Here is a 22176-nt window from a genome sequence, read left to right as displayed (position 1 = left end):
AAAACAAAATTGCAGGGACTAAAACCAAAACTGGCCTATTTTGCAGGGACCAATACCATATTTTAGCCTTTTTTAAAATAGTCCCTGGAGGGACTATTTTCAAAAACAAAAAATTTTGCAGGGACCTTTTTAAAAAACAAAATATTTTACAGGGACCAAAAACTACAAAATGGATTCAGTCATCATGTGTCACGTAAGCAAATCATCACAAAAATGGGGTCAGGGACTATTTTAAAAAACAAAAAATTTTGCAGGGACCAAAAACAATTTTTTTTACAGGGACTAAAACCAAAACGATGCATATTTGCAGGGACTAAAACCATATTTTAGCCTAAATGATATTGTTTGCACAATATTGATGGGTGTTCCCTTCTTCTTTTCTCTTAGGTTGTTTGTTTTATGGATTGCAAATTTATTCTTAGGAATGTGATATTGGAAATCTTTGGTTCTCATGTTTGTTTTAAATTTTTATAAATTATGCCTAGAAACATTTTATTCTTATTAATAAAATTTACACATGACTTTTTCACTTGTTATTTCCATGTTAAAGTATGGAAATCTTTTATTCTTATGGGAATAAATGGAAGTTGTCTTGAAAGTTGTCACCAATGGTTGTTCATATATCATTACTCTAAGAGATAACCACCCATAACTTCCCACTCTCACATTATTTTAACTCTTTTATTTTTTTGTTTTAAAATATAAATTAAATATGTTTAAAAATATTCTTGGGAAACTGAATTAATTACCAAACACTTTAATAGGATTAAGATTCCTAAGAATAATGTTCCAATGAATATTATTCCAAATATTATAAATTTAATCCTTGAAACAAACACACCCTTAAAGGAAAGCCAAGATCATCGACCGAAAATATTATCGCGTAAGTGTCGTGTATTCTTTAGTGTTAACTATCCTTCAGTATTAATCACGTCTAATTTGAGGTTAACTATTAGATTTAGACTTATTGTTTGTAACATGGAAATCATGATTAAAATGACATGTAATGAATTATGAATTTTTTTTATGAAAACAAAACTATTCATTCATTTAAATTGATAGAGCACATCACATCAGATACAAACCCTTTTTTGTCTCATGTTGCTCCGTGGGGCGAGATGGGACAAAAAAAGGAAGCTCCTATCAACTTGTTCCGACCTAGGATAATAATCTTATGAGTGTCGTTCCACTTGTCACTTTACCATTTTTAAACAAGGAAAAGTCATCCAACAATTATAGATTGTTAATGGCTCTTCGCTTCTTTATGTTTATTGAGGTGTGAGGCAGTGTAAAACCAAACAACCCAGAAAAGTATTAGTTTTCCCTGAAAAGGAGGTGATCCAGTCGCACCTTCCAGTATGGCTACCAACATAAAGGATGTATCTGGAAACAAACTCACAACACCCAAATTAATAGCATACAACAACAAAATGCCTACAAATAATACGATAAAATCTAAGTCAGCGAAATTCTCATGCTTTCGGATATGCACTGTTGTCGCCCTAATCATTAATTTAACTTGTAATTGACTGATGTCGATCTTTCAATAAGAACTAAATGAACACAGCGACAGGACGCGAAATCAAACACCTCACAAGATGACTAACAACACAACGCCGCAATTAGACGACGAAATGACAAAAACACAAAAGGAAAAACTCGATATATGTGAAAATCACTTATTTAGATCGAAAGAAAAGATGAAAAAAAAATATAGAGGGGTGCTTTTAGGTTAAAAAAATGACCTAAAATCACCTCTCCTTGACGAATGAAGGAGAAAGAAAGTTTAGAGAGAAGGTAGAGTTTCTCTCACAAAGGGTACGAGTGTGGGTCTCCCGAGTTAGAAAGAAGATGATGAATATTATGACAAAGAAGATGAAGATGATGATGATTGTTCATATGTTGCTGGGCTTTTATAAATTTGAGTATATAAAAAATAAATAAAAAATTACATAAGATCCATGTTTAGAAAGGACAAAAATTTTCCTGTGCGGTCACACTTACACTAGACTTGATTTTATTGAACTTATACATCAGGTATCAGACCTTCAATCACAACCTTCCATATTAATTATTATTAAATCTATGGTCAGCTTTCAATTGGTCCAAGTTGGAGACCAACTTTCACTAGTCCAAATTAAAAGAAACCATTCACACAAAATAAAACTCATCAAATCTTTCTCTCTCATTGCATAGACTCCCTCCTTCATCCTTATCTTTGCCTATTGTCTTCTTCATTCTTCTTTTATCTCAAAATATTAAACTAGATACAAATGGTAGTTTTAATTTTCCATTAAACTGCGGCTTTATTCATTCATTCACGATAAAGTTGCAGATTAATCTTCACAAACGCCATTTTCCATTAATTTTGTTATTATGTATTAATTTTCAGAAATCAAAGGATGAATCTTGAAGTCTCCCATTAACTTCTGCATATATTTTCGGATACTAAAATATTTTTAAAAAGTTAATTTAATTTTTTTACCGCAACATCATTTTGTTCCTTATTTCTCAGGTGAAAAAATGGGGACTCTAACAAATTGCAATTATCGTAAAAAAAATGTTGCAATTTTTAGTATAAAAATAAATTGTAGTTTGATGCCTCTAAACTCAGAGTTCCGAAATTTGGTTCAATACGGTTCGCCGCACGGAACAAAATTCAGTGCCACCGCATGTGAAATCATGTCACTGCCTCAATTCACACTTAGCTTCAAAAGGGTAAATGATTTGTGTTTATGGTGAAGGGGAAAGTGAAGATATAATTCAGCTGCTTCAGCTTCCAACAAATGGACACCATTAATCAACAATTCAATTAGCTACAAGAAAGAAATTTCAATAAAAAACCGAACGCTGTCAACACATAATAAATTGATTGAAAATTTTGACAATCAATTGACCTACTTGAGGGAAACAACAAAATACATAAAAAATGAAGGAAAGGAGGAGATTGGGTATGAGATTGAGTTGGTGAAAGAGATAGACCTGAAGAAAGAATGAAAAGGAACCGAGGGAGAGAGAGAGAGGGAAAGCATGTGCATGCTAGTGAGAGAGTAATTCCATGCGGTTAGACTATTATAAAATCTGTGTGTCTCATTTGATCAATGTTTGAAAAAAACTGGTCCAAGTTGGACCTAAACTTTCACTGGTCCAAATTAAAATTACCCTGAGTTTGATATGGATGTACCAAAGAAGAGACCAAATTTTAAACAAAGCATTCGTAGAAAATTCAATTTTCTTTATCGCATTGGAAGAAGAAGTGTAATTGTTTTAGCTTTGACATTCATGTTTACATTAAAACAAACTATACATCGTCACGACCGTTTCTACAAATTCGGAGGCTCGGTTCTGTAGGTGAAAAGAAGCTCGTAATAAAATAAAACTGTATTTTTTTTAAGAACAATGTTCTATTTAAATTTTTTAAAAGATAAATACAATGTGCCATAAATAAGCGGTACATCCAAAGGTGAAAATCACTACCGTATACCTGAGGAACCTCAAACCACCCTCCTAAAAACACATCCACCTAACACTTAGCAGTTCTATTGGGCTATAATTTTTTTTTTAGCCTCATACCTTGGGGAGGCCCAGTTCCATTGAGCGGTTTGCACACCCCAAGATCCGGCCTTGTACATCGTAAACCGAATTTCATGAATTTTTAGGGATGAAAAACTTATTTAATTTAAAACTAAATGATAGCGGTTGCATTGAATCAATTTGGTCCTAACAAGCTTATCTATTGACATAGGCATTTGCCGTATTGTTTGAGAGAATTTATGAAAACAAGTTATGACATATTTTTATAAGTTGTTTTCTGTTTATTTTCATAAGCTTTCTAAGATACTTTTTGAAAACAACATATATAAAATAATTTAACTTTAATTTATCTTTTATTATATCGAAATAGCTTATACACAAAGCATTTACCACGATAAACGTTTATACTATAAACTATAAATTAAGTTGTTTATCCGAATATGACCTTAATGTAAATTTACAAATCCTTTAAATTTATATTTTAGGATATAATTAATATGCACTATCACCAAAAGTTATTTAACACATGTATACAATGATGTGTTGCCACATTTTTCAAATTTTATGAACAATATAATATATAATATATTGGGGAATTAGTCACTTTAGTTCCTGAATGGGAAAGGAGTAGTCACTTTAGTCCCTGAATGCAGATAAATTGTAAAATAGTCCCTAAATGTAGACTTTGTTGGTCAATTTCAAGGACTAAAGTGACTAACGGAGTCTACATCCAGGGACTAAAGTGACGACTCATTTCCTATTCAGGGACTAAAGTGGCTAATCTCCCATAATATATTAAACCAAAAGGAGATCCCAATCTACACAAAGAGTACAAAGATAAGACTCAAAAGTATTTACAAGGTAAAATACCAGGCACTACCAAAATAAAAATAAAAAAACTAGATAGAGAATATTAACAAAACACTTACTAAGCCTGTGTTTGGGAACACGTTTGCAATTGGAAAAAACGTGGTTTCACGCTTCCCAATGTGAAAAAACGTGAAAAAGCAGAAGCTTGCTTTCCTAGCTTTTGCGGTACCGTGATTTTCCACCGGCGTTTTGGAAAAATAAAGCCATACCAAACACACACTAAGATACAAGACTCAAGCCTTGGATAAAATTTAGTCACCAATGGTGAAAATCCGAAGTTGTGTATGTTCGTGTAGCTTTCAACTATTAGAGAGATAAAGTTCCACTTTATCAAAAAGTCGATGTATAGGCAATTATTTTTCTTGAAAAATACAACAATTTATGTCCTTCTAAATAAATCACATACACACGAGCCAAATTAAACAAATTGAAGATCAGATTTTCTTTGAATCACCTCTTGAGTTTCCAAAGTGAGTGAGGTGATTAGAAATATCGGTGTGTATGTTGAATGAATACATAACCATTGTCGAATGAGAAGCCATATAGATTTATGATTTCCTCCTTCCTACACCTGATCGAACATAAAGTAAAATTAGGTTGAATAATACCACAACGAAGCATATCACTTATTCTTAAAGCTTATTAGGTCTAGCTACAACTAAACCTAATTTTTTCCCTCTAATTCCATGTCATTAATTGCTAATCACTTTAACCCTACAAATATTTCCCTCCTTCTATATGTTAAATTTAAATTTCAAATTTTGCCTTGCCATTTGTGTTATTTTCCATTTACCGAGGCTTGAATTTCAAATCTCCACTCAGCACACGTTTAGTTGTTTCCAAAGCATATATATGTAGTTCTCCACCCTCCCTCTCCACTTTCCAAAACAAAATGGAATCAAACACATCATTATTTATTCCTTGAATCCTTGAATCTTCCATACCGAGAATATTTATGCACTTCATTTTCTTCAAACATAACCAGGTATCCTTAAAGCTTATTAGGTCTAGCTTATCACTAAACCTAATTTTTTCCCTCTAAATCACATCTCATTAATTTCTAATCAACCCTAAAAATATTTCCCTCCTTAGGTTTGAATTTGAATTTTAAAATTTTGCATTGCAATCTGTTATTTTTCCTATTTTTTGTGAGCATTAACTGAGCCTTAGTGATAGGAGTGTTTGTTGGATCGTCATATACAAAAAACAATGTGGTAGCATTTGTTACGCACATCCCACTTTCTATGCATTTATTAAGGAATTCTTTTAGCACAATTAGCTTCCGGTTTGAATTTCAAAACATAAGCTTCTGTTATTCCTCTCCCTTGAAATACCCCATGCACACTAACACATTTAATATCCACTCAGTAAAGAATGTTGTTCTGTCCTTCCATATGATTTGTGCCTCTCATAGAAACTTTGCATTACATAATCATTGCATGCTTATTTCATTGCAGCAACCGTTTTTGCTTATGGACCGACCAAATTTTTCTGATGAGATATTTGAGGAGGAAGCATTGAAAGAGCATTTTGAAGTTTTTGAAAAGAATCTTAAGGATATTGATGCTCAGATTATGGAGGTTAAAAATGCTTTGAGTTTGACATTTCTTCTCCCACAGCCATTATTCGAAACAAAGATACAAAGGTAGAACCACCTATACCTTAGTTTCTTTAGTTGAAATATAATTGTTACATTAATGGGTCTACTGTCTATCTTATTTTTGTTTTCTACTTCTCAAGCATCCTAATTTGCATTTTAAATATGTGCTTCATGTAATGAAGGATCTTGCTTGCAAATTATCCCACCATATAATTAATTATGCTAAATATCCATTATGTGTTGAGATTTAGAATTCAATTCCTACAAACTGCAAATTAAAAACCAAAATCTTAATGATATTATATTTTCTAAGTTTTTAATTTGAAAATACTTATTTTTGTATATGACAGGTTGGATGGTTAGAAGGCAGATATAAAGGAAGCCAAGAATGATATTAAATAATTTGAAGTGTTCGTAACTCACTTATTTCCTCTGTTAATATTTTTTTTTAAAGTTTGTGTGTTTTTTGTTTTGTTCTGTCTATAGCTTCAGTGGACAAAACAAATGCTTCTAGATTTAATTCTTTTTGGTTGTTTTAGTCATCGTGTGATTTTTTGAGAACATAGATGATATAGTCTTCAAGCTTGAAATTATTTTCATATAATGCAAGGGAGTTTGTGCTATAACAACAACATCATAATATGTATTATTGAGGTTCAAGCATCTACAGAATGCAAGGGAGTTTGTGATTTTGATTTCTCTATGTGTCATTCATTTTTATTTGGTCATTCATTTTGCATTCAAAGATACATGAGAAATTATGATTATCTTATAAAAGTGTTGATTATGTTGGAGTGTTACCAATGTTGAGATTTAGATTGAGAGGTCCATCTATGTGAACGCTAACTTTCTTCTCTACTTTTCGTTATGTATATTCCGGTGGCGAGACTACAAATACGATTTTATCGTTAAGCAACATGAATCCTTTGTCTTCGGCGCTCCATTGACTATGTGTCCATCCTATATTCAAAATCAGTTTTGTTCTATGATTAATTCACACTGTGCTTTAACTTATTGATGTAGTGATCAATCATCAATCATTGTTAAGGTTGTTTTGTGGTTCTACTACATATTTGTTTGACACTGTTTTGCCAAAAACAGCACAACAACTGTTTGTCACAATGGTTCATTAGATGACATTGATAAATCTAAATTAGGTGTACGTCCCTTAGTTAATTTTTTATTATAGTATTCTAAATTACAGCCACAAGAATATGCTAAACGGAAAAATCAAATTGTCCCATTCCTTTGCACGGTTTCTAATTGAATTTTGGAAATCATATATTAATTATTTCAAATCTATCCATGCTTTTTCAATTGTTATAAAAATACTATCATTTTAAATCTAAAATACTCATGGGTTGCACGGGTCAAAAGTCTATTTTCAAATAACTATTGCATTTTACTAATAGTGAATGCATTACAGCTCATAAGACCCGTGCGGCGCACGGGTCATCAATCTAGTTATCCTTGTTGATAAACGGTTTTGGAACAACCACCAAGCAAAGAAAAAGATCTTCAAAGGAGTCGCTTTGTTCCAAACAATATCAAAATTATAGGAACGATCTACCTGCTTCACTAAGGATAACGTGTGGTACGCGTCGCTAACCATGTAGCCTTTGCCTGTATCTAAATTTCAATCCCCTTTGTCCTCCATTCCATCTTGTAAAAAAATGTTAGACAATAAAAGACAAGACTACTCTCCCCAACTGCTCATCCGTCGAGACTAGATTCTCTGCAGTGACTGCAGGGTCCAGTGAAATCATGGCCATTGAAAAAAAGTATAGAAAATTAAATGTAGAACTCAAGATAGATAAAATGTTCAATGGTATTGACTTTGACACTGTAGAAAACTGTAGAAATTTTTACTGCAGGAAATTCATTCCCTCATCCGCCTATGTTAATAACCTTTGGCGCCACTCCCAACATCCTACCTTAAGGTACCCATTTTCGCCACCATCACCAATTCATTTTCTAATAAATCAAAAAGGCGCCTAAATTTATCTCTCAAAGTACTAACCTCCAACCACTGATCTAACAAAAAAAAAAACATTTTGGTCACATCACCCACCACCTTCACCAAGCTATCTTCAAACCAACTTCCCACCCCAACCCCACTCTTACAAATACTCACAATATCTTTATATCACCCAGACACATGGCCGTTCGTAGCAATTTAGAGACTCAGTTGTGTTCTTGACCATTTTCATTTAAAAAGATTTGAAAAGAAAAAAAAAATATAACACCAGTTACAGTGATATGTATAAGCATTGATTCAAACATGACTTTTACGCTTTTACCTACAGCCAAAGAGACACTTACCTATGGACAATGAATAATTGACAACAAAAACATATACTTACCAAATGACATATATTGTACATAGGTAAAAATGTTATTTTTTATCCTATACCCATCAATTACACCCATATTTCTACAAATATTTAAGACCCCCATAAATTAGAGGCCTAGCTCCAAAGAGCTCCTTGCTCTTGCCCAAAGACTAGCCTGCCTAGACACATCTACAAACGTGGTTGGATTATCAATTTATCATTAAATTAAATGTTTGTAAAAAAAAAATTCATTAAATTAAATGTTATTAAGGAAGAAATCTATATAATATAAATTTACGGCCGATTCCATAGCCCTTTATGGAAATGTTTTTTCTCCTCCTATTCTTATGACACGTGGCACTCTCATCCTATTCTTTTTTCAAATACTCTCACCACATTCATCCTCACAAAATACTCTCACCACATTCATCCTCACAAATTTGTATTTATTGTTTATGTATAAAAGGAAGTTTTACAATTTCAAATTCTAATATGCTTCAAATTTCAAATCAAACATTTCCTATTCATTCAAAAAATACGAATTCCAAATTATTGTTGATTTATTTTGTGAAAACGTATGCTTTATATTTGTAAAAATAATTAAATGTTTTTTCTTTCTGCTAAACGTTTTGTATTTTAGAAATACAAATACAAAAGGAAGTTTTACAATTTCAAATTCTAATATGCTTTTTTTGAATAATCAAATAATTTAAATTAATATATTTGAATTCAGATATTAAAATAAAACAAGTAATATCTAATTAAAATACGATTAATGAAATAATTATTTAAATATCAAAGAGATGAAATAATTGATATATGTCAAATAATAAAAATATGATTTGATTTGTCAAAAAAATGATTTGATAAAAGTGTAACTTTTTAAAATAATTTAATTAGATTTGGTAGTAAACCATTAATTTGTTATATAATTTAACTAGATACATTTTACTTGGTACCCAAAAAAAATAATATTTGGTTATTTTGTTAAGGTCATGTATGATACAAATATTTACTAGACTAAAAAGTATACGTTATTTTTGTCAAAGGATAAATTCCACCACAATTAATTTTTTTAATAAAACGTCGATTACCGCAAAAAAAAGAGGACGTAAACCCCATGTTTTTCTTATTAGATATTTCTATTTTTGGTAGAATCATGTAATTTAATTTTGGTTGAAATACAAAAAGAAAAATATTAAATGCTATTAAATTGGTTCCTCATTTCTTTTTAACGTAAATTGATTCCTCTTTTTTTTGGCAATAATATGAATTGATTCTATTTAATGGTCTTGCTAAAATAAACGTTGAACCTTCCCTTAAAAAATAAAGTAAGCCTTAAACAAAAAAAAAAATTATGAATTGCTTAATAGCTAAAAAAAATAATATTTCAAGACCTTTCCTCTAAAATCGCAAAAACCGTTGAACAGATTTCACAAAAAAAAAATTAATGAATTTCGTTCAATTGTTCAATGTTTGTTTTATGAAAGAAAAAGAAAATCGGATACTTTATTTTAGGACAGAAAAAGATTGGAATTGGAGGTATTTAATTTGAATTGAAAACGTATCATTAGAGAATATCAAAAATATGATTTCAGTTGATTCTATTTAGTTGACTGCTCTAAAAAAAATAAGCCTTAAACCAAAAAAAAATCGGAATTGCTTAATAGATAAAAAAAAATTATTTCAACACCTTTCCTCTAAAATCACAATGGCCAAACGAGATTATATCAATAAATTGGCAATGTTATTAAAAAAAATTCCCAACATCATTCAATCAATGTGTATCTCTTCTATTAAAAAAAATATCGCAGAAATATTGCAAAAAAATATTACATATGTGTATCTCTACATTTTGTTATTAACACGGTTCAAATATAATTTGATTTTTCAAATCATTATTTTTTATTATTTTATATTAGTTTTTATTTTCATTCATAAGAATTTCAATTCACACGTTTTACTTTGATAGTACACGTGACAACCTTATATTGAAAGGTGCATTTAATATTTTATTTCATATACACATCAAAATGTTATTTGCTAAAATTCGGAGGAGTATTTAATGTACCAGAATGACATCCGAAAATTTACATATGAAATTACTCTAATGAACCGAAAATTTTGAAGGAGTATTTAAACTTCTATTTTTATTCTTAAAAAAAAAATATCCCCACTCTATTATATTTTCCAAGAATTTTTTTTAAAAAAAAAGTGTTCAGTATGAAAAAATAATGTTTTTATTTTGATATTAGAAATTTATATTTTATACACATTTAAATTTTAAAAAAATGACATTTTCTGGGCGTTAATAATAATTGATTAAGACTTTGATGATAATTAATTGCATAAAGGGTTAATTGTCAGATGTTGATAATAATGTTCTTATATGGTTACGGTGGTACTGGAAAAACCTTTATATGGAAAACATTGTCAGATGTTGTTTGATCGAAAGGGTTAATTGTATTGAATGTTGCATCCAGCGGTATAGCGGCTTTTCTATTACCAGGTGGAAGAACCGCGCACTCGACGCTGACAGTCGCTATTGAGATTAATGAGGCATCATCGCTTACGATGGAAAAGGATAGTCCTAGGGCCGACCTGGTGTGCGCTGCAAAGTCCGATGGTGCTTTGAGGCAGTTGACCGATCAATGTGTGATGTCCAAGAATGATCCCCTAAACGAGTTTAGACCTTTTGGTGGAATGACAGTAGTTTTAGGTGGTGATTTCAGGCAGATATTGTCTGTTGTCCGAAAAGGAACGAGGCAGGATATTGTTGATGTCTCAATCAATTCATCAAAGATATGGGCTTACTGTAATTTGTTGAGGCTTACTGTTAATATGAGATTGGGTGCATCTTTGGTACCTGCAGAGCATGTAGAGCAGGAAGAAATTCCTAATTTTGGCAAGTGGATACTCTCAACTGGAGACGACAATGACGCTTCGGATGAGAATGGTGAAATGAAGGTAGAAATTCCTGAATATTTGCTCATATCAGACGCAACAAATCCGTTGATGTCAATTATAAACTTTGTGTATCCTGATTTGAATGATAACATTGGTGACCAGCTATTTTTCCAAGAAAGAGGAATACTCGCACCAATGCTTGATTCAGTTGAGCATGTTAACGAATATATGATGTCGCTGATTCCAAGTGAAGAGAAAGAGTATTTAAGCTCTGATTCTGTTTGTCGATCGTGTGAAAATTATGATGTCCAAAGCGAGTATTTCACAACAAAATTTCTTAATGGTATTAAGAGCTCTGGAATTCCAAATCACCGGTTGAAACTAAGGGTGGGATGTCCGGCTATGCTGATGAGAAACATCGATCAGGCCAATGGACTGTGTAATGGTACGAGGCTGACAGTTACACATCTAGGGAAGAGCACAGTAGTTGCTACTATAATTACAGGAGAAAGGGCAGGTATCAGGGTATTCATTCCCAGGATGAATCTTATTCCGAGTGATCCAGAACTACCCTTCAAATTCAGACGCATGCAATTTTCATTGACGCTTTGTTTTGCGATGACAATAAATAAAAGTCAGGGTCAATCTTTATCTTGAGTGGGAGTTTATCTTCCTAAGCCCGTGTTCACGCATGGACAACTCTATGTCGTTGTCTCTCGAGTTACTTCTAGAAAAGGTTTGAAGATGCTCATCTTGGATGAAGATAATAATGTTTGCAAGGAAACCAAAAATGTTGTGTATCGTGAAGTTTTTCAAAAAGTATGATCATTGGCTATGTTTTAGAATTGTTGTTGCTATAATTTAAAAAACTAAAGTTACGTATTGTTTGGAAGTCGTTTTTCTTTTTTAATTTCTTTGTAAGGCGTATTGGTAGACATGGCAACAAACCCCGACCCCGCAAGACCCGGCTGCCCCCGCCCCGAATTTAACGGGGAAAAGACGATTTAACCGGGTGCGGGTACGGGTGTGGGGGAAATTTGGAGTTTTAGTACGGGGGCGGGTGCGGGGTATGCTTACTCCCGCCCCGCACCCACCCCCGCCCCGCACCCGTTTTTTAAAACTTTCTTTCTTAAATTTTATAATCTTATTTCCATAAGTACCAACCTATTTTAATATAATATTATTCTTTAGAAACATATTTATTATAATTATTTTGCTCTTTTGAAAAAAGTTTATTAGATAAATAATTATTAATATAATTATTGTGTTTTTGTTGCTATGAAAAAATGAAAAAATATGCATTTTTTAAATATTTTATAAAAAATAAAGTTTTCGCGGGTGGGGGTGGGGGCGGAGCCGGGAGTTGAGGGAGGGGTTGGGTGTTCAATTTTTACCCCTGATATGGTTTGGGGACGGAGGCGGGTACGGGGGCGGGGACGGGGATTCTCAAACCCGCCCCGTTGCCATGTCTACGTATTGGTCATTACAGGACATGCAATTTCTATATAAGCAGATCCTCCTGCCATTGACTTTTAATTGATGCACTTTTCAGGTATAACAGTACGCAGAACTTTTTTTTTACATCGTTGTTACCCCAAAATACAAATGTACATTAGACCATTGATTTTGTAAAAAATAAAAACAAATAACAATCGACGTTTCTGTAACCCAAACTATATTTAGACACACCCATAAAAAATTTAACGTTTGCATTCACAGGCTATGGGTATACTATTATATAAAAAAATATAATCTTTTTAGTTTTTATGATTAATAAAATATATTATGTCAACAAATAATAATATACAGTACGTCGGCGTATTTTTGCATAAATATTACATATGCTAAGTTTAACAATGAGTACATCTTATACTACAAATAATTAGTATAAGTATAAATCCAAATACTTTAATCGTTATGTGCAATGTTTAGATATTTCAAAATATATACAAAATTAACAACATTAAGATGATATTTTTTTTCCATATCAAATTTAAATTATAACCACATTTATAATTTTAAGATAACATAATATAAAATCTATACATTTGATCAAAAAAGTTTTTTATTTCCCGTGCTTGGCACGGGTCACTATACTAGTAATATTGATATTTGATTGGTGAATGAAGAAGGGAAGACAAGATAAAATTGAAGACTAATACGATGATTATGATAAAGTAGACATACGAAGATGCACCGTCACTGTAAACAAACGGTGTGGTCCAAAAGGAAAATAGTAGGACGGTGTTATCCAGTGAAGGCTTCAACCTACGAAACTCTCCTTATAATCACACCTTCACTTACGCTTCTTCTTTCTCTCTCCACTCTTCTTCTTCATTCTCTCACTACAAAAAAAAAACACTTCTTCTCTGTTCTTTTCATACCTTCATTTCTCCGAAGAACAATAAAATTAGGGTTTTCTGTTTGTGAAAAAAAAAACATTAAATTAATGTAAAAAATTAATAACCATCGAAAATTTGTTGAAAATATGGTTGTCGATGATAATATGAGGTCCATCATCGCTGGCTATGGATGTTCCCGTTCTTCTCGTTTCTCTGATGCTTATCCCAAAAGGTAATAATATTAATAATCCTTCAAGATCTATCTCAATTGATTCAATTTCACCGTTTTTCTCTTGATGTTGAAGGGTTAAATATCGATTTTAGGTTTTTTTTTCCTTCAAAATTCACACAAATTTAAGAGAGATGTATAGATATAACACTGTTGTATACATATGTATATTTATATAGTTATGTTATTATTGATAAGTATGTTTATTTGTTAATTTATAGAGAAAATAGAAGAAAAAAGATTATTTTTTTTTTAATATATAATTTGGATTTGTTGATTTTTTTGTTTGTTCTCAAATTGAATTGATAAATATAGGGGTTTGATGGAAGGGAGATATAGTGGGGATTGATATGATGATGAAGGTGTTTATAAGGTTATTATTTTGTTGAATTTGTTTTTGGAAATGGCAATTGTGTATCAACCAGCAATAATAAAACTCATCAACAACAAGATGATGAGGTAGCATTGGCGATTTCTGTTTTGCTTCTTTGTCAATGGAGAATCATCATCCTTCAACGTTATTGTCAATGGATTCAAGTGCATCTTCTCATGAGGAACTTGACTTGGAAATGAATCGTCAAATCATACTTTCGCGTCCGCCTGATATTAATTTGCCGTTGTCTGCTGAACGTAGTCCGCCACCACAGTCGTGGAATTCTGACCCTTGTGATATTTTGGATGTTGGTCTTGGTACTCAAGGGTATGAGACTGAGACTTTTCTTACTCTGCCTAAAGTTGGAAGGAAATGTGCTAAGCGTGTTGATAGCATATGGGGTGCTTGGTTTTTCTTTAGTTTTTACTTTAAGCCAGCGTTGAATGATAAATCGAAGGCCAAGATTGTCAGGGATGGTAATGGTATTTCGGGTTTTGAAAAATCTGATCTTAATCTTGATGTTTTCATGGTTCAACATGATATGGAAAATATGTACATGTGGGTTTTTAAGGAGAGGCCGGAGAATGCGTTGGGTAAGATGCAGCTGAGGAGTTACATGAATGGGCATTCTCGCCAAGGGGAGCGTCCATTTCCTTTTAGTGTTGACAAAGGTTTTGTTCGATCCCATCGGATGCAAAGGAAGCATTATAGAGGACTTTCGAACCCTCAGTGTGTGCATGGCATTGAGCTTTTTCCTTCACCCAATTTGATGAATCTCGACGAGGATGATCGGAAAAGGTGGATTGAACTTACCGGCCGAGATTTGAGTTTCACAGTCCCACCTGAAGCAAGCGATTTTGGTTCATGGAGAAATCTTCCCAACACAGACTTTGAGCTTGAGAGACCTCTTCCTTCTATCAAGAGTGCTGCAAATGGACACCCAAAGAAGCTGCTCAATGGATCTGGACTGAATTTGTCAACTCCTCTGTCTAACCACACCAACGGTGATTTGTTGGACCTATCTTCTGCCAACGGCAAAAAGAGGAAAGACTTTTTCCCTCACGCAAATGGGAACGGAAATTTCCCACACGGAAGTGGGAATGGAAATGTAAACGGAAACGAGGAAGAATGTTACCTTGCTGTTAATCCTCCATCTGAACGGATCCAAGATATTGAAATGCATCCAAGTGAGCCGCACTGGTTGAATGACTTCAGCGGGGTGATAAAGAATGTGTACGGACCTGTCACAGCTGCAAAAACTATCTATGAGGACGAACAAGGTTACTTGATTATTATCAGTCTGCCCTTTGTAGACCTTGCAAGTGTGAAAGTTTCATGGAGGAACACTCTAACTCATGGTATCATCAAGGTTTCTTGTATGAGCACATCTCGAAAGCCTTTCATCAAGAGACGTGACAGGACATTCAAGCTTACAGATGCATCCTCAGAGCACTGCCCCCCTGGAGAGTTTGTCCGCGAAATCTCTCTCTCAACCAGAATTCCTGAAGATGCCAATCTGGAAGCATACTATGATGAGCCAGGATCAGTGCTAGAGATCATGGTGCCAAAACACCGTGTCGGACCAGAAGAGCATGAAGTCCGTGTTTGCCTCCGCCCTCATCTGGGAGGGAATGATCTTATGTTGACTTGAGATAGACCATTATAAAGTATTGTTAGGGATGCTGCTAGAGTATGGTGCTTTATCATAGTTTTTCTAACTTGTATCATGCAGTCTTATTTGTAATACAAAGGTGGTCTTAAGTTTGTCTGTAGCAGTTAATAGTTTAGCTCACCTATTGCCCTGGTACTTTTTTTGTTCCAGTGCATCTTCAAGCTTTTGATTGTAAGCATTTATCATTTATAAGAAATTATTATATCATACATTTGGAATATTTTTTTACTGAAATAGATGAAGAATTGAATGATTCATTTCTCAGTAAAATGATAACCTCAACCACTTAACCGCTTTTTCTGTTTTATCAGTTATACTGTCTTGTTATTCAATCTTTTTGGATAAAAGAATGAAATATCTGATTTCTAATGTCTTGTGTAGAAGAATGATACATCACATGCTAGAGGGTAGTTTCTCCTCCCAAATATTATTTGTTCTTGACACTATAAGCAGCATTTGCAACTTGCAATGATAACATGATTCAATAATAGAGTTAGCTTTCACTACCAGTACAGTGTAAAATAAACTTCTCCTATTTAGTTTCAACACTTTATTCCTCATGTTATGGGATTATTGGTGGTGGATTCTAACAGTAAAGTCATAGATGTTAAAGATAACGTCCACGCTTTTTCTAACCAATATTTCAATTCACTATACCCTACTTGGAATATCAGCAAAAAGACAAAGTCAACATTCATCATCTCTTGAGAGTAATCTTGAAGAAAATGTTACCCATACGGAGTAGCTATTTTATTATTATATTTTAATTTCAACATTGTTGTGATTGTGTTCTAACTTGATATGTTGACTTATTAACAGAAGAAGTTATCTTTTTGCTTATCCCATTACGTTACCAAGGAATCATTCCTGCTATAATAAAGCAAAAAACATGTCCCGTTTCAGTTGAGCCTATCATGTTGCACCTTTTCATAGGAAAAATACGCGGCGATGAAGGGCTGTTGATATTTTGGGTAATAGAGAAGAAGCAAACAATTGTTGACTAGTAGATGGAAATTAGATTCCCTGAGTCATGTGAACAAATTTTAGTGACAATGACATTTTGATCTTGATCAGACGCATTCACGCATTTGAAATATTGATAATCTTTTGATTTAGATCAGATTGTCGAAAGTTAAATTTTGTTCTTTAAACTAGAAAAGTTTAGAGACAATGACTTTTTGATCTTTATCAGACTTGATAATCCTTTGATTTAGATTAGATTATCGAAAGTTAAGAGAACCAAATTTAACTTTCAACAATCTGATCTAAATCAAAGAACTAATGTTTCAAATGCTTGTAATCCGAGCCGGATCGATTAATCTCATTGTGTGGTGAGAATATAGAAAACTTAAGTGACCTGAATAACTTTTTGATCTTGATCAGACGCATTCATGCATTTGGGACATGATAATCTTTTGATTTAGATCAGATTGTCGAACCAAACTTAACTTTCGACAATTTGATCTAAATCAAAATTATTGATGTCTCAAATACGTGAATGCGTGTGATCTGAGCCGGATCCATTAGTCTCATTGTATGGTGAGAATTTAGACAGCTTGAGTGACCAGAATGAGATAGAGTTGAGTCGTTGGCAGTTGTTTCATTCATGTGCTAATTGAGATGATTGTTTTCTCTTCCTCTTTTGACAAGTGGATATCGTTTTCTATTAACAACTTTTTTTCATCCTCTTTATGGGGCAATAAATGACCTTTCTCATTTCCGCGTTACCAGATCTATCAAGTAGTACCATCAACCTATGTAAGCAGTGATCGATGAGATCATAATCTGTGGTCCAATTTACTTTTTTGGCGTTAAGTTTTATAGGGGAAGCACTTGGGTGACATTATGTCACCGTGACATTAAATCTGGGCCACACAACACACATTGCCACACAACATCTGGGCCACACAACACATACAACACATCTGGGCCACACAACACAACACCTTTGTGTGACCCAAATTTAATGTCACAGTGACTTAATGTCACCCAAGTATTTTCCGTTTTATAGGAAAAGAATCACTTAAGGTATTACCTTTTTAATTATTTATAAGAGGAAATAAAAACATAAAAAGCACAAAGATACTAAACTCTTAATCTAATGGTTCCAATAGCATTAGCGAGCATACACATAAACATTTGATGTGGACACTCAATCGAAGTTTTGAGCAAAGTTGTCATTGGAGGCATCATCATGCTTAGCTAATCAATTAGCCACTTCATTCCTTTCCCGTAAGGTATGGACTAAAGTTTATGGATCAAGAGTGGGTCTTAATCTTATGGATATGATCAATTAAAGAAACGTAAGGATCATGAATAGGAGGAGCTTCTACGGTAAGGTTAAGAGCAAATAGAGAATATGATTTCAAGATGAAGTTCCTCATTGTCATGCGAGGGTGAGAGACCATTGGAAATTGGAAGTAATTCGGCCACTGAGTTACTAAGTATCATTTTACTATTCCATTAAAAAAAAAGTATCATTTTACTATTATTGTAAAAAAATAAAGTATCATTTTATCATTATTTATGTATGTATGTTTAGCAAGTCCTTATAAATAGTGTTGTGTTAGTATTTGTAGAAGCAAACTGGTTTTCTTTTTAATGAAAGTTCAAAATCATTTAACAAGTTTTGATCTCTGCGATTTACTCTTTGTTTGAAATTATTTGAAAATATTTTTATTTATTTTAATATATTTAATGATAAAAATGAAATTTACTCGTTTAAAATTGAAATATTTCAAATTTATATTAATTTAGTTTTATTTGAAATCCGTGTCTATCTATCATTTAAATGTAGTTCTTAATTTCTGAAAGAAATGAAGATCTTGATTGGATTGGGATATCGCGGTTTAATAGAGATCGTATTCGTTAAGGCTCGATCTCTTCAAGGATGAATGTGTAATAGAGCATATTATGCCCAAAGCCCTGTTCAACCCTAAAAAAAGATCAATGATATATATAGCATTATTCAAAACCTTTTGTGGAATTCACGCAAAGTTTATGGCAATGGAACAAATAATCATGGCTACGATCGAACCCACTTTAAGTCGCCTCAGCCTACCTCGCGAGCAACCCCTTTGTGCATTATGCCCTTCTCTTGGATTCGCTGCTAGCCTAACGCGAGATCCCTCATTAACTGCAACGTTTGCTTTTATCATCGTGCAACCACAATCCAAATGCAAAACCTTAATTAACACTTGCATCCTACACATAACCTCGCTCTCCTTCCTTTTTCTAGCTGCCAAAAATTGAATCTCACCATTTTCCCATCGTACCATGGTGCGACCTCCAAGAACCACCCTAAAAAAGCTTTGTAAGAAACCTACCCATGGTGTATACCCTTATAATTTTACCGCACATATACGATATTGCTATTTATCTAAGTCCCCAATATAGGTGTTCCTCATCATCTAACATATAATCACTCTAGAAGTCATCGACTTATCAAAAGTAACCTTTCACCATACCATTATTAGAAGTCGGAGGAGTTAAATGACTCAAATTCAAACTCCTACGAAAGAGAAATACTAATATAACAATTAATTATTAATAGTTATCAATCCAAAAAAAATATTAGAAGAAAAAATAATCTAAACTAAATAATAATGGTGATAGATAAATGAAAGAGGAGGGTCCAATTAATAATCCCGGTTCACTATCAAAGCAGGCCAAACTAAACCAAACCCAATCCGCACGGAACCTGTTTGGGTTCATTGAAAGACGGTTCATCACGCTTCTGCTTCTTCTCTTCCCCTATTCTATCTTTTTTTTCCATTTCACTATTCATTATTTTGACAACTCCAACAATTAAATTATTTATTTATTTATTTATTTATTTCTATCAATAAAAAAAAATGAAAAGTCTAGGGTAGAAAAATTCAATGTTATGCATGAAATGAAATGATGATGAAGCGCATAATCGGTGATTCGTCTTCAATTCCATTTTTCGATTCTTTTTCTCAAAGGTACTTGAAGATCTTCTTCCATTTTTTTTTCTCTGAATCTCTATTTCCAATCATAAATTAAGATTAGTGTGTATTTGTGTAATAATTTGATTCAAATCAACAATTCAGGCTAGGATTTTTTATTATTTGTATTAAAACTTGTTTTTTTTTTGTTTGATGTGTGAAGAATGGATTTTGTATGTAATAGTTCATTCACAAATCTAGGGTTTGTTTTTTTATTTTAATTGATGGGGTTGTTATTGTTAATGTTAATGTTTGGGTATTGATTTAAATGTTGACGGTGTTTATAAGGTTATTTTGTTGAATTGTTTTTGGGATGGCAACATTGTGAAACAAGCAGCATAAGAAGAAGAAGAAGATATAGAAAACCATATGAAGAGGTAATTCAATGGGTGGTTCTCTTCTCACTTGTTGTCTCTCAATGGAGAATCATCACCACCCTTCAACACTTTTGTCAATGGATTCAAGTGGATGTTCTCATGATGAGCTTGATTTAGAGATGAATAGACAGGTTATACTTTCGCGTCCGCCCGATATCAATTTACCCCTTTCGGTGCCGCAGCCGTGGAATTCTGATCCTTGTGATATTCTGGATGTTGGTCTTGGTACTCAAGGTGGTTATGAGACTGAGAGTTTGCTTAACCTTCCGAAAGCGGTGAAGAAATGCTCGAGGCGTGTTGATAGCATTTGGGGTGCTTGGTTTTTCTTTAGGTTTTATTTTAAGCCAGTGTTGCTTGAAAAGTCGAAGGCTAAAGTTACTAGGGATGACAGCAATGGTGTTTCGGGGTTTGATAAAACGGATCTGAATAATGATGTTTTTATGGTTCAGCATGATTTGGAAAACATGTACATGTGGGTTTTCAAGGAGAGGCCGGAGAATGCTTTGGGGAAGATGCAGCTGAGGAGTTACATGAACGGACATTCTCGCCAAGGGGAACGTCCGTTTCCTTTCAGTGTTGACAAGGGTTTTGTTCGATCTCATAGGATGCAAAGGAAGCAGTACAGGGGACTTTCAAATCCTCAGTGTCTGCATGGTATTGAACTTGTTTCGTCGCCTAATCTTTCAAGTCTTGACAGGGATGAGCAGAAGAAGTGGATGGAACTCACTGGCCGAGATTTGAATTTCATAATCCCGGCCGAAGCAAGCGACTTCGGCTCATGGAGGAATCTTCCGAACACAGATTTTGAGCTTGAGAGACCACCTCCTCCAATCAAGAGTGCTCCAATTCCTCACTCAAAGAAGCTCCTCAATGAATCTGGGCTGAATTTGTCTACTCATATGCCTAACGGTGATGCGGCTGACTTGTCCCCTATCAGTAGCAAGAAAAGGAAGGACTTTTTCCTTAATGGGAATGATGAAGAATGTTACTTGGCTGTTAATCCTCCATCTGATCGGATTCCGGATTTGGAAATGCACCCTAGTGAACAACACTGGTTGAATGATTTTAGCGGGGTGATGAAGAATGTCTGTGGACCGGCTACAGCTGCAAAAACAATTTATGAGGATGAGCAAGGTTACTTGATCATTATCAGTTTGCCTTTTGTGGATCTTCCTAGTGTCAAAGTTACTTGGAGGAATACTCTCACTCATGGTATCATAAAGGTTTCTTGTGTCAGCACATCACGAAAGCAATTTATCAAGAGAAATGATAGGACATTCAAGCTCACAGATCCATCCTCAGAGCACTGCCCTCCTGGAGAATTTGTTCGCGAAATCCCTCTTTTAACTCGTATTCCTGAAGATGCCAATATTGAAGCTTACTATGATGGACCAGGATCAGTGCTTGAGATCATGGTGCCTAAACTTCGTCCTGGATCTGAAGAGCATGAAGTCCGTGTCTGCCTTCGTCCTAATCTTGGTGGCAACCTGGATGGTAATGATCTCATGTTGACTTGAATTAGGCACTTATTAAAACTATTGGGGGTATGGAAATCATTTTTTTTTTACTAACATTGTGCCATACAGTGTATTTTATAGTACAAATGCGTATTTTGTAATTGCTTCTATCAATTTTTTTTCTCACTAATTGTGTTGGTTTTTTGGCTCTAGTATATTATCTTTCGATTGTATTCGTTGCTACTAATTGACCTCTATGTTATCATGGCACTGACAGTTATGGGATTCATTTTATGTCACACAAAACTGTGTTCATTGAAATGATTCCCGCATTAGATTCAGGATTTTTTTTCTTTCTATTTGATATGAATAGTCTGATAGGTGTCGTTAATTTCTGCCGTTATGTATTCATGTCAGCCTTATCTGGGGCACAACATATATTTGTAGGACAAAACTACTCTGAAGTGAACCATTCCCTTTAGAGAGTAAAGTAAGTAATATCAACCCTTGATTT

At 33.6% G+C, this 22176-nt stretch overlaps 2 protein-coding genes and 1 long non-coding RNA gene across 4 annotated transcripts; all 3 read left to right on the top strand.

Annotated features, from left to right (window-relative positions):
* The first annotated feature begins 5285 nt into the window (after positions 1-5285).
* On the top strand, positions 5286-6701 carry LOC146956227 (uncharacterized). Its single transcript, XR_015014627.1, has 2 exons — positions 5286-6049; positions 6355-6701. It is a non-coding gene; the product is annotated as an uncharacterized LOC146956227 (long non-coding RNA).
* Positions 6702-13567: 6866 nt separating this feature from the next.
* Positions 13568-16069, top strand: LOC146956226 (uncharacterized). Its single transcript, XM_085727695.1, has 2 exons — positions 13568-13818; positions 14131-16069. The coding sequence occupies exon 2, from the start codon at positions 14310-14312 to the stop codon at positions 15837-15839; it is 1530 nt and encodes a 509-aa protein (XP_085583821.1). The 5' UTR covers positions 13568-13818; positions 14131-14309; the 3' UTR covers positions 15840-16069.
* A 3546-nt stretch (positions 16070-19615) lies between these two features.
* LOC146956225 (uncharacterized) lies at positions 19616-21968 on the top strand. 2 transcript variants are annotated; one of them, XM_085727692.1, is made up of 2 exons: positions 19616-19825; positions 20166-21968. In XM_085727692.1, exon 2 carries the CDS (start codon positions 20214-20216, stop codon positions 21720-21722), a length of 1509 nt encoding a protein of 502 aa, XP_085583818.1. In that variant the 5' UTR covers positions 19616-19825; positions 20166-20213; the 3' UTR covers positions 21723-21968. The 2 variants fall into 2 exon arrangements, with proteins under 2 accessions (XP_085583818.1, XP_085583812.1); XM_085727686.1 differs by having other exon boundaries at positions 20117-21968.
* The last annotated feature ends 208 nt before the right edge of the window (positions 21969-22176 follow it).

The sequence above is a fragment of the Medicago sativa genome, chromosome 1 (assembly GCF_051527215.1).
Source record: "Medicago sativa cultivar Bolivia chromosome 1, Bolivia_mono, whole genome shotgun sequence".
NCBI lineage: Eukaryota > Viridiplantae > Streptophyta > Magnoliopsida > Fabales > Fabaceae > Medicago > Medicago sativa.
Note: the sequence above shows the minus strand (reverse complement) of the source record. Positions and strands in the feature narration are given on the sequence as shown.